This window comes from Nansenia antarctica (assembly GCF_963989245.1).
Source record: "Nansenia antarctica genome assembly, chromosome: 6".
Lineage (NCBI taxonomy): Eukaryota > Metazoa > Chordata > Actinopteri > Argentiniformes > Microstomatidae > Nansenia > Nansenia antarctica.
Genome location: NC_137676.1, coordinates 10,645,631 through 10,658,898, shown reverse-complemented (window position 1 = coordinate 10,658,898; position 13,268 = coordinate 10,645,631). Strand labels below are relative to the sequence as shown.

General features: G+C 45.6%; 1 protein-coding gene across 1 annotated transcript in view; it reads right to left on the bottom strand.

The window, feature by feature from the left end:
• Window positions 1-10,292: 10,292 nt before the first annotated feature.
• The window catches only part of plagl2 (pleiomorphic adenoma gene-like 2), a gene marked incomplete at its 3' end in the record, with an annotated part of 3,905 nt that continues 929 nt past the window's right edge, over window positions 10,293-13,268 (bottom strand). The window contains exon 2 of the mRNA XM_080533735.1: window positions 10,293-11,829. Within this exon, the coding sequence (XP_080389861.1) occupies window positions 10,293-11,829 (1,537 nt within the window). The remainder of the gene's footprint in view (window positions 11,830-13,268) is intronic.

Sequence of the window (13,268 nt, the reverse complement as noted above, 5' to 3'; positions counted from 1 at the left end):
CGCCCCACCGCTTTACGAGCCTTGTGGTTGGCCAGCACGTATCTCACGAGCCTTGTGGTTGGCCAGCAGCACGTATCTCCGAGACCAGACAGGGTTCTATTTCCTAGTGTTATAGCCTGGTCTGCTTCCTGCCGGTGTATCTGGGAGTGGAGCTGACTCTAACTCTTATAAGCACCACAGTTTAAGTATAGGCTCGCTGCATCGTCCTGCAATTAGCACCGTCCTCACGCCGGTGTCCCGTGTGTGTGTGTCTGCGTGCTGTAATGTGGCACATGGCTGTTATGGAATGTAAATAGCCCGTTGAGGCGTGAGTCTGGTCGAGCTATTTATATGGTCCAACTCTACGGTCATGCTGCGACGGACACATGTGGCTACTGTACGTCTTTTAAACTCTGTGGTTTTAGCTACAGTATGTTTCCCATAGTCAAGGGCCGTGTCCGAGAGCTCATAGCACCTAGTGATTACATTACGCATACTGCTAATCTAAACGTTCTATTCTAGCAGACTGGAAACGCCTACTTAAGTCGCAGGAGGAAAACTCAGACACGGCCGAAAGACTGTTCAGTTCGTAAGGATAAGGGTAACTGGTAAAGATACATGGTTAAATTAGAGTTCAAAAGTGCCTTTGCGACATCAAATAACATCCTGTATTTCTCCCTCGTATGCAGGGCTGCCAAGTTTCCCCAAAAGTTTGGAGTGAGATTTTTTGGCGGTGGAGCGACCCAAAACTGTGCACGTTTTGGCAGCGGCGGCCTATCTCCCACCCAATTATTTGTCTAGTTTCCTGCAATTTTACATGTTGTTCATAATAAACCAGCACAAGAAATGAAAATAATTAACATTTTATAAAACAAGACAAAAATTCAGACAATATCTCATACAGCCTACACTACCATGAGGAAAAGTGCTCCCATCACCACTAACTGTCAGAACCTGGCCAGAAGGGTCCGCTCCACTGCAGATCTGCCTAAATGACACCTCATGGCAGGAATATGAGCATGAGGACCTGGAACAGTTCACGTCGTCGGTTCTGAACCACATAGTGAACTGCACCAACTCAGTCACCATGGACAAACGGGTCCGGGTCTACCCCAACACGAAGCCATGGATGACTGGGAAGGTCCAAAAACTGATCAATGAGAGGGACAACGCCTTCTTCGCAGGGAAGGGCACACTGCTGTACAGCACCACCAGGGCTAACCTAAAGCGCGGCATCCGGGAGGCCAAGGCAGACCACAGAGAGAAGATTGAGGAATGCTTCCTGAGCAACGACTCCAGGCGGATGTGGCAGGGGGTTCAGCACATGACAAACTTCAGAGCCAACAGGCTCACAGCCGCAGAGGACGACCCCCTGCTGGCGGAAAAGCTGAACTCCTTCTACGCCCGGTTCGACGAGGGGCGAACGGAGGTAACCACAACACAAACACCACTCTCTCCAGCTCTCAGCAGCCTCACCCTCACAGAGCATGAAGTGAGACGCGTGCTGAAGGCGGTGGACCCCAGGAAAGCCTCTGGGCCGGATGGCGTCCTGGGACGGGTGCTGAGGGACTGCGCCGACCAGCTGGCCGGGGTTTTCACCAACATCTTCAACCAGTCCCTGTCCCAGGCCACCATCCCACCCTGCCTGAAAACCTCAACTATCATCCCAGTCCCGAAGAAAAGCACGGTGAGCTGCCTAAACGACTACCGCCCGGTGGCACTCACACCAATCATCATGAAGTGCTTCGAGAAACTAGTCCGAGCCCACATACTCACACGCCTCCCGCCCAACCTGGATCCATACCAGTTCGCCTACAGAGCCCACAGGTCCACAGAGGACGCCATCGCGACGACTCTCCACGCCACTCTATCCCACCTGGAGAGGGGAAACAGCTACGCGAGACTGCTCTTTGTGGACTTCAGCTCTGCCTTCAACACCATCCTTCTAGACAGTCTAGTGACCAAACTACTAGACCTGGGACTATCACACTCTATATGTGCATGGATCAAGGACTTCCTGTCCGACCGCCCCCAGAGGGTGCGGGTGGGCTCCCACACCTCCACAGCCCTCAGACTCAGCACTGGGTCCCCCCAGGGCTGCGTGCTAAGCCCCATCCTCTACAACCTCTACACCTACGACTTCACCCCCGTCCACCCCAGCAACTCCATCGTAAAGTTTGCAGACGACACCACCGTGGTGGGCTGCATCTCGGGGGGGGGACGAGGCGGCGTACAGGGATGAGGTAGAGCAGCTGAGCAAGCTGTGCAAGGTTAACAACCTGCTGCTGAACCAGTCAAAGACCCAGGAAATCATCGTGGAAAAATCTGAGGTCCAGCCCCTGCTCATCGACGGAGAGAGCGTGGAGAGAGTCTCAACCCTCCGATTCCTGGGGGTGCACATACAGGATGACCTGTCCTGGAAGAACAACACAGCAGCCACCATCAAGAAGGCACAACAGCGGCTCTACTTCCTGAGAGTCCTCAGGAAGGAACACAACAAGCAGGAGATACTGGTGGCCTTCTACCGCGGCGCAGTGGAGAGCATCCTCACCTACGGCATCTGCAACTGGTTCTCCAGCTGCACAACCGCGGAGAGAAATGCGCTACAGAGAGTCGTGAGAACAGCCCAGAAGATCACCAGCGCCCCCCTCCCCTCTCTGGAAGAGCTGTACAACACACGCTGCCTCAGGAAGGCCTCCAAGATCTCCAGAGACCCAACCCACCCTGGGTACGAACACTTTGCCCGGCTGCCCTCGAAAAGGCGGTACAGGACCATGGCCGCAAGGACAAACAGACTGAAGCTCAGCTTCTACCCCAGGGCCATCCAGGCCCTGAACACAGCAAAGACCTAGGTTCTGGGCCCTGGACAGTCTGGACGGATTGATGGCAGCTGCTGGATTGAAAAAATCAGGTGTAGTGCTGAGGCACAAATGTGTACATTTCAAGCCTGCAAACTGCGACAATTTAAATGAATGTGCAATAACACTATGTGCAATATGACAACCCTAGTCGTCTTATCTGTACAGTATAGTATAGTGGATAGTGTACATAGCCTTTATTTATGTAAACCAGCTCCTTTCCCTTCTTGTTTTTTTTTTTCTTTCCTAGCACCAGGGGAGCCACCCCTCCCAAATGTCGTTGTTTGGTACCTGTATTATAGCAATGACAATAAAGACCATTCATTCATTCATTCATATATATGTAAGTCTTAATAAACAAATATAGTAGCCTACAGAGTCTAAAAGAAAATTGGGCCCCATCAACAGGACTCAGCCCCTTGGTCAGCAGCAAAAAGACCCTTGATCATCATCTTATATACAGTGCATTGCTCATAGATGGCTATCATGTTATACAGTAGGCTACATACCAGGGTTTTTCCTGGGTCAGAATGAGGCCTTGGTGGGTGATCTTGTGCGCGCGTAGCGCGGCCACATTTTTTTTGAGGGACCCCCAATTGTTGTATTTGTATTGTAAATTGCAATTACTATTTATTATTATTATTATTAATGTACCTGGTTATGTTACAGTAGAGAAACAAAAAACAGTTACCAAAACGGAGTATTTACTAGCTAAGATTGGCAAAAGATTGGCGTGGTGCAACCGAAATTAGTAAACAACTAGTTTGAAACTAGCTAGTAACAACTAGGGGTTTAGTAACTACTAAATGCCTGCATTTAGTGATGACTTACGCCAAATTGGTGCAACCCAGTCCAGTAGGCTACCAGATACGATGTTGTAATGTATGCACATATTTTGCTACCACGGTTGCCAGACGGAATTGACAATGTCCAGCCCAACCGGTCTAAAAGCTGCCGAATCCACCCATCCAGTGTGACCAAAAGTAGCCCAATCTGGCAACCCTGCTTGCTACGTTCTTGCAGCTCGCGTGAACACAGGTTCTTCCATCAGCGCTCGCCTGCCGCTTCGATTGCAGACTCAAGTTAACGCGCGTGCAGAAAGATGCCCCGAAAATGTCAAAAATTAAAGTCCCGTAAAACAAAGGGTTATTTCCCGCCGTGAGAAATAGAGATGCGGCGTGAGAGTGTGAGAACTGGTTGAAATGCGTGAGTCTCACGGTGATTGCGTGAGACTTGGCAGCTCTGCTCGTATGTGTTGTTGACCATCACCATCTTCCTCTCAAAAGACAAGGAGTTAAACATTTATAAATAAATACAATAAAATTATGAAACCGTGGGTTCGTCTTTTAATCATTTCAACATAACACATGACAAGTCAAAGATACAATGTACTGTACACAAGAAGTAAATAGGTTTGTTGTTCTGTTCATCTCTTTGGATCAACCAATATACAAATCTGTTACTATACATTGCAGCAACTGATTGCATGTGAGATATGTAACAAAAAAGCATTTTTTTTTCCTCTGAAGCATATTTCTATACAATTCTCCCTGTAGTTGATAAACTCCATGCTATATAAAATAGTGTCAGGATGAATGCAAATATTAAATTTTCGTTTTTTTTTCTTTCTTTCACCTTTTTTCCAGAGGTGGCGGTAAGAGCAAGTACTAAAATAAAAGGGCTATGTTGCTAAACATTAAGATACACAAAGAGAGCTAGGTTGGAATGCACTTACAAAAAGCTAAAATATAAAACTACGCGTGGATGTTGTCTGCACCAGACAGTACCCAGTTTCTCACTAGAAAGCAAAAAAAGCATTATTGAAATCCAATCGGTTTTGTGACTTAAATCGATGTATGAATTCCCTTAATAAACGAGTGTTCTGCACCTACCAGTACAGAGGAGAGGAGGATAAGTGCAGCCCCAGTAGGTACAGACGAGGTAATGTATCATAGAAATGTATGACGAGAGAAGACACCTCTAGCGTTTACACCTCTATGTATTGAACCATGGCGATATATGACTAGAGAAGGCACCTCTAGCATGTATACCTTTATATATGTATGTGACTAGAGAAGGCACCTCTAGCGTTTACGCCTCTATGTATTGAAACATAAAGATATTGTATACGACTAGAGAAGGCATCTCTAGCATTTAAACAGTAGCTCTATGGTTGAACCATAGAGATATATGACTAGAGATGACACCTCTAGCGTTTATAGCTTTAGTATTGAAGCATAACGATATTGTATGTGACGAGAGAAGGCAACTCTAGCGTTTAGACCGCTCTGTATTGAAGCATAGAAATATATGACTAGAGAGGCACCTCTAGTATTTACACCTCTATGTATTGAACCATGGAGATATATGATTAGAGAAGACAGCTCTAGCATTTATACCTCAATGTACTGAATGTACAAATAACAAGGCCTCACAGCGGAACATCAGGGGTGCGTTCAAAGAGGCAAAAACGTTCACAATGTCTACAGACAGAAATGTGATGTCAGCCTATAGATCTGACAGGCATACTGTACACGTAACCCATTTCTGTCTGAGTGTTCTGTGATGATGCGCCTTCCTCAAAAGGCCCCAGCGCTCAACTAGAGCTACAGGTGAGCTTGACATCCACATCCTGCTGCTATCGATGCCAATGAATTATGGAAGTCTGATGCTTTTTTAATATGGTGTAACTGTAACAGTCGGCAGTGAGCTAGCAGAGAGTCTCAAAACCACTCTGTCGTAATGAATAAGTGCTTTATAATTGGTTTCCTAATACAATTATGTCTAAGAATGCTTTTACTCTTCTAAAGCAGAACTAGAATCTACAACTTTATCTGGTAGCAGTTCTTTGACAGGTTGTGGATGTGATGTCCTGGTGTTCTAGAGACAAACGTCTGCTGCTCTGAGAGGTGGTGGAGGTAGAAATCGGAGGACTGGCTCATTCCAAGCATTACAATGAGCCTGTCCTCCGAGTTCTGCCTTCACCAGCCTCCACTGGCTGGTCTGACGCAGAGGTGTCTTTTCTGATATAAGCTCTTGGTTGTATAAGTTGTTTTGATGAGATACAATTTGAATAGAGAAGGCAAAGTTGGCAACCCATCAGGGCTGAGAGAGTGGGAGAGGGGAAGGGGGAGGGACCGGGATGGGGGAGGGACAGGGGGAGAGGGGAACATTAAATGAAAGTAGGTATTAGTGAAATGTCTATCAAAAATACTGTTATTCTTTTGGAGGAGAAAAAATACACAAAAGGTTGATAAAATCTACACGTCAAACTAATGGCACATACATAAACAGGATCAAATACAAAATTAAAAACATATGAACATATAAGCTGAAATTTTAAAAGAAAAAATACTCTTTTTTAAAGGTTGAAAGTGCTAGAATTCAGATTAACTCACAGAAACCCAGGGAGGATAAACTCTATATATGCCAATAGCTTTTCACTGTTTAGGAAAACATCCATATGTCCATTTACTAGTGAGTAAAATATAAATGCTCAATTTGATTGCTACGAATTTGGCTGAGAAGCAACAAAGCAATGTTTTTTTTTTTTTGCTTCTATTTGTATTCAAAACGTAATATTTCAATCTTGACTTTTCATAGCCTATATTCATATGCTACATTTCTGATTAAAGAAATAGGTAAATACTCTCAAAAGTGCGATTCATATTTATCATGATAATTCAATATTTAGATCTTGAAATGTAAATCATTTAGATGATTTAGTAGCAGAAGATCTCCCAAGGATAGATTGGTAAGTGTCTAATACACTTGGGTCATTTGATACCAGTGTGGATGTCTGGTATTGGCTAGTGCTATTTGTCACATTCTGAAGGTTTTGTCCACAACACATAAGAGAACCACTGTGTAACAACACAGATAATATAGAGCAACTTTGCAGTTACTAGATCAATTTAAATCAGCTACTTCTATCTTTCATATTTATAAGCTGATCGGTATTGATAAGCTGATAGGGGTTTAAAGGGGGTAATGGTAAATTTTGGTAAAATAGTACTCTTTTCTTTTTCAACAAGCAATTGTGCAGAAATGTAGTTTCTTCTCCCCAGGTTTTGGTAAGAAAAATAAAAAAATAAAAATGAGGTGATGTGTTGTGTTGTTTTCGAGGTCCTGTTTTAACAAACAGAAAAAAAATATATATCATAATATGACAACAAAGACAAAATGACTTAACAAGCAATATCCTAGTCAGGCGTCTGTCCGTCCGCCTGTCCCATGCTTTGAATGTCAAAGACCAGACGGACGACTTCTTTGTCCTGGATATTGTGTCTTTTAGACCCTTTTCTTTATGAATCTATAAGCAGCGCTGTGAGGATGAGGAAGAGTAGGTGTATAGAAAGGAAGGAGAGAACGCTCGGAAGGTTCTGGGTTGTGCATGTTTTCAGCTTACACATCCTGCAACGGTGAAATGTTCTAGTGGCCTACAGTTGCTGGGCAACCATAGCTAAAAGCAGCAAATATGTTTGACTTATTCCTTGATTTTTTTAATGTGATATTTTTTTGTATTTTGTATTTTAAAATTGTATTCTATTTATCTTTGAAACTATGTTACTATTGGCTAATAGATGCATATGGACATGGGTGTGGCTGAAGGAGCGGCGCTTTAGTTTACCATGAGGCTTGAGACAGTCACACAAGTTATACTGTAGCCAGTCCACTCTAGACGCACCTAGCCCTTCATAGACTGATGACCATAGACTGATGACCTTAGGTCCCAAAGCCCGAATCTATCATAACAACTTCTGTGGTAAAGTTATAAAACATATAATGATGTGAGAATCATTATATGGTGAGATTAGAATCTGTTTGTTGCTATGCCAACGACAGGACATGAATATCGTCCTTCATACTGATGTCATATCAATTATGACACAGACATAAAAGCACCTGGTTTAGGTTTGTTGCTTTGGGCTGAATAAGGTTTCAAGACACTAGAGTGAATATGAGAAAAGCAGAACACACTGAGGTCTATTTGAGAGTAGATATCTGGTTGGGGTTTAAAACTGAGAGAGTAAGAGGGCTGAATTGAAACGGGTTATAACCTATATCATTGTCAGCCATTTTGTTTTTAACACTCCTACAAGACGATCAAAGATATCTATGTCAACTCTTACTAGGTGATTATTATGCCGCTAACAGCCTACTACATGTGTCAATCAGGGGAGGCTGGTGGATGTAGAAATCAGAGGTCCATCCTCCGATTTCTACCTCCACCAGCCTTCACTGGTGTCAATCCACAGTCCCAGTTTCTGCTCTACTTACTCAAGTACATGAACAGGTACAGAATGATTACGACAGAGAGAGCTAGGAGAACAAGCTAATACTTCATCCATTTTTGATCAATAAAATGCAAGATACACACAAATGTAAACCTGCCAGACATTAAAAAACATCATCATCATTATCATCATTTTGTTTTAATACATCTACCTAAAATACACCTTACTGAGATCAAAAAAACTATTATAATATTCATTTTTCGATGAGATATTTCATATTTCGTACACTGCAATAACATTCTTTTACACGTTTTCCTTTAACTGTCGTTTGTTATTTTTGCGTTGCTATTCACATATGTCAGGGTTATAATTACCTTACATCTCTCTAAAACGACTGCCTAAAAATATATATTTGTTTCTTCTAAAAATATATTTCAGTTATATGTGGCAGGCGAGAAACGGATGTGACATATTGTTGCCATGGAGAATTTAAAAAGATTAATGTTGGAAGGAAGCACAGTTGAAGGAAGGAAAAACCCCACCAATCAAATGAAACAATAGTCAAATGACCATGGGGGGAGTATGACATCGCACTGCAGGACCAGTTGGCTAGCCAGTTAACTCTCCTAAATATTCAGAAATAGTTTCATGTTTTCAAGTTCATTTCTGACACTCCCCTGTGCCCTATATATAATGCAAGCTCTCTTAATGGCCCAGAAAGTCATACAGAGCTATGTTTGTTTATCAAAGCTAGCTGACTAACTAGCTGGCTAACTCTGTGATCCTGCTCGGTGCTACACCCCTCTGTCCCCATGCGTAGCGTGAGGAGGGGGAGATATCCTCTGCTATTATAGTATCATGTCGGCTCTGCCCTGTCCCAATAGGTCTGCCTGTGTCTACAGGTCACAGGGTCAGGGGGTCGGAGGGCGTTGCCAAGGAGATTCCTAAAGGTGAAGTGCCTTCTGCCAAAAAAAAGTGCTTCTCTTGAGGAACAACAACAAACCAGCGTGACTTTGCATCTTTCCTGCCGACTCAAGCACTTTCACATCTCTTTCTCACTGAATACACGTGGGCTGTGTCACCATTCACATCACTGGTTGCTGTGTTTGGCAGCATAATATTCAGACCGACCAGCTCTCGAAGCTTACTGGTCTCTGGTTTCATTTAGCAAACTAGTTTTAACACAACTGACTCGGCTCTAGGAGCCATCACACACATCAGTTCTTGTTGTTTGACTTCAGTTTCTAGAAAGTAACTGTAATAACAGGTTATTGTGGCTCTAGCCTACTGGAGGATGGTTATTGTGGCTCTAGCCTACTGGAGGATGGTTTTAAGGTTGGTTGGCTCAACGTCAGTTGCTTCAACGTTAGGGTAATGTTGGCTCAATGTCATTATCATAACTTCATTCCTTCACTAATCTTTCCTCCCGGCAGCGGGGACAGTTTGTAGGTTGTTCAGATTTGAAACGCAGAAGGAGACACTAACTAGAATATATTCAGTAACATTTGGAAAAGCAAGAAAAATTATATCTTATCCACTTCAAACTAGTCTTTTTTTCTGGGTCACAAAAGACACATACTCTTCTCTAAAAATTTATCTTTGATTCTTTTTTAACTCTCAATATTATTACTTGATAGAGTAGGCAGTACCACACCTTTAGGCCTACTGATGCTGCCTTCTAACTATAGGTGGTGGAGGGTGGTGCTGTGGGTGGGGGGTTGGTTAAAGAGGGGGATATTTAAATCATCATCATAACTACAAGGATAGAAAGAAAGCCCAAAGAAAAGCTGCTTAGTTTCTTCTTTTCTCATCTTATTCATCCTTTTCTCAATAAAAGGTGTTTCCGGTCCTCTAAGGCTCAATCCAAAGCTTTTGTGCGCTTTACTTAAGGCTTCTAAGTGTTCAAGTGTTTGTGTGTTTTTTTGTTTTGTTTTTACAGCCCTTTGATATGGCCCTGGACTCTCATGGGCAGGCCGAGGCTAGGGCTGAGGCTGGGGCTGGGGCTGGGGCTGACGCTAGGGCTGGTGTAGGAAGCCATTGACAAAGGCCTACAGAGTTACTGGCAAACTCTGTTTGATATATAGAACTGATGGATGCCATATTGGCATCAAAGGTTCACATAACAGCTGAATTCCACTGAGAGAATGGATGTCTCATTAGAACGCTGTTGTCATGGAACGTTGGGGGCCAACATGGAGGACAGTGATGTTGTCCCGTGTCACTGGAAGGCCTGGTGGAAGCGGGGTAAGGTGGTCGTACTGAGACTGGAGCTGAACACCGGGGGGAGGGGGTGCAGAGCCCCGAGCCCCCCCAGCGCCCCCAGACCGCCGGACGAGCCGGAGCCCAGATGCTCCTGAGGTTGAGGTTGGAGAGAAGAGGTAAGAGACGCCATGTTGGCGTGATGCTCGGCGCTGCCACCATGCAGGGACGAGGAGGAGGAGGATGAGGAAGAGGAGGAGGCAGCTGACGAGGTGTAGCCCATCATCAGGCCTCCGGTGCTCATGGGGGCGCTGTAGGGAGGCAGGTTGAGGGGAAGAAAGCCCAGCAGGTGGGAGAAGTCCATGTTAGCAGCACAGAGGGACTCGGCGATGACGGCGGGGCTCTTGGACAGGAGGTGGTCCCCACCGCAGAGCTCGTCCTCCAGGCCCTCCTTCGGTGGGGAGCCAGCAGCAGAGTGGGGGTCCGAGGTGGAGGAGGAGGGGAGGCCACTCTGGAGGTCCATCAGGAAGCTCTCCATCTCCACCTTCAGAGGCTTGTCCAGCAGGTATGAGGTAGATCCCAGCTGGTACTTGGGCGGGGGCTGGGCGAGGTGGGGGTGCTGCTGGGGGTGGGGGAGGGGGTGGGAGGGGTGGCCGTGGTGCTGCTGGCCCTGCGAGGGCTGCTGGTTGGGCAGCGGGGGCGAGTGATGATGATGATGGTGGTGGTGGTGATGATGATGGTGGAGGGGGTGGTGGTGGAGCGACCCGGGCGGGGGGTCCATGTGGCAGCCCATACCTATGGCAGCAGACAGGGACCCAGGCATCAGGGAGTGGTGGTGGGGCACCCCAACACCGACCCCCACACCCCCAGGGCTGGACATGGTCTGGAGGTGATGAGGGTTGTACATGCCCATGGGGAAGGGGGTCCCACTGGGGAAGGGCTTGGCCATCATTGGGTCCTTGGAGGAGGGGGGCCCCATGCTGCACATCATGGGACTCAGCTCCTCCTTGACAGAGCAAGGGGGCGACCCAGACCCCAACAACCCCAGCATGTCTGGAGGCTCCGCCTTGATCTTCAGCAGCTCCTGTGAGTGGCTCTTCTTCACATGGCGCGTCAGGTGGTCCTTCCTGCCGAAGCGCTGGGCGCAGTACTGGCACAGGAAGTCCTTGCGGCCTGTGTGCACCACCATGTGACGCCTCACGTCCTTCCGCGTGTAGAAGCGGCGGTCGCAGTGGTCGCACGGGTGCTTCTTCTCCTTGGCGCCGCCGGAGGACTTCCCTGAGTGGCTCTTGAGGTGTTCCAGGAGCGCCGGTGTGCTCTCGTAGCTCTGCAGACACACCTTGCAGGTGAGGTCGCCGGCGGTGGCGGAGTGCATGGCCACGTGCCGTTTGTAGCCCAGCTTGGTGTTGTAGTGCTTGCCGCAGTCCTGGCATTTAAAGGCCTCCTTGTTGGGGTCGTGGGTCTGCAGGTGGTTCTTCAGGTGGTCTTTGCGATGGAACATCTTCTCACAGAACAAACACTGGTGGGTCTTCTGAGGTGAATGTGTGGCCATATGCCTGGATGGGGAAGGGAGTGTGAGGGGGGAATTTCTATTAATTGTAATATCCATAACTTCCATGTTATCATGCTATCAGTGATGCTCATTTGATTGACTTGAATATAATTGATACTGAGAAAGAGAGAGAGGGAGAGAGAATGCTAACAGTTAAAGAAATAATATGAGAGAGAATGATAGACAGAGAGAATATGACAAATGTGAGTACAGTGAAAGAATGTTCAGAGAGAGAAACAATAAGAGAAGTAGCAGAATCGAACCTAAGTGATTAAACAGAAGTGTACATTTTGACTTCAGGAATAGCATTGAGATGTTTGAAATTCACTGTAGCATAATGATGAAATCAGGGGAGGCTGGTGGAGGTAGCGATCAGAGGACGGGCTCATTGTAATGTACACATGTTTGATACCATTCCTTATTCCATGCATTACAATGAGCCTGTCTTCCGATTTCTATCTCCACCAGACTGGATACAATCTTCATTGTACTATTGTCTGCTCTGTGCAGGCTGTTGATAGTGGAGTAGTGAGGGAGCAGTGTGATTGTGTGACAGTAGCATTGCCTCTCCTAGCAAAGGGTGTTGAAATGCACTTGAAGACACTGACAACTTCACTGACCTTTGGTATTTAGTACCTGAATGTTGGTAGTTAGTACAGTACTTGAACAGATTGAGTACCTGAACACTTTGTATTTAGTACCAGTTTGTATTGGGAAGTACCTGAACAGTTTGTATAGGGAGATGGGTACCTGGGGCCTCATTTATAAAAAAGTACTTGACCGTCATCTTTGACTTGCACATAAGCACATTTTTCTAAATGGACGTAAGCATTATTTATAAAACGGGCTGCGCTTGTTTAAAAAAGTCTATAAATACCAAATATACTTGAGAATGAGCTTTGTATTTACGCCCTGTGATAGTGGCTCAATTATAGCGGCTGAATTAAGCCAAGTGAGCGGGAGAGGGCAGAGAAGGGTGGCTTCTCTGTAAGTTGCATTTGTAACGTTTGATCATGACAACCAGTACTCAAGTTGTAAAAGAAAATCAGGGGGGATGGTGGATTTTATCATATGGGTACAATTTTAGCATCCCCACAGCGTCAGTGACTTCAGTGTCAGTGACTTGGTAAAAATGTCATTGCATGTGTGCGTGCCCCCTCGCCCACAGTATTTTACTGAATATGCGCAAAACTAAATGTTGAAATAGCAGTAATACCACGTTCATTGATAAAATGACATAAGGGATGAAAAGGGGGGATGGCAGTTTTAGAAGGGGGATGATTTTGACCGTTTTTATTTCAGGGGGGATGCCATCCCCCCTCATCCCCCCTCAATTTGAGTGCTGATGACAACTAACCAGGCAAATGCTTATACTGTAATGATATAATGTTATTATTCTTATCAGGTGACATTGAAAACATGGCTGCTCACTCCCTTTGCGAA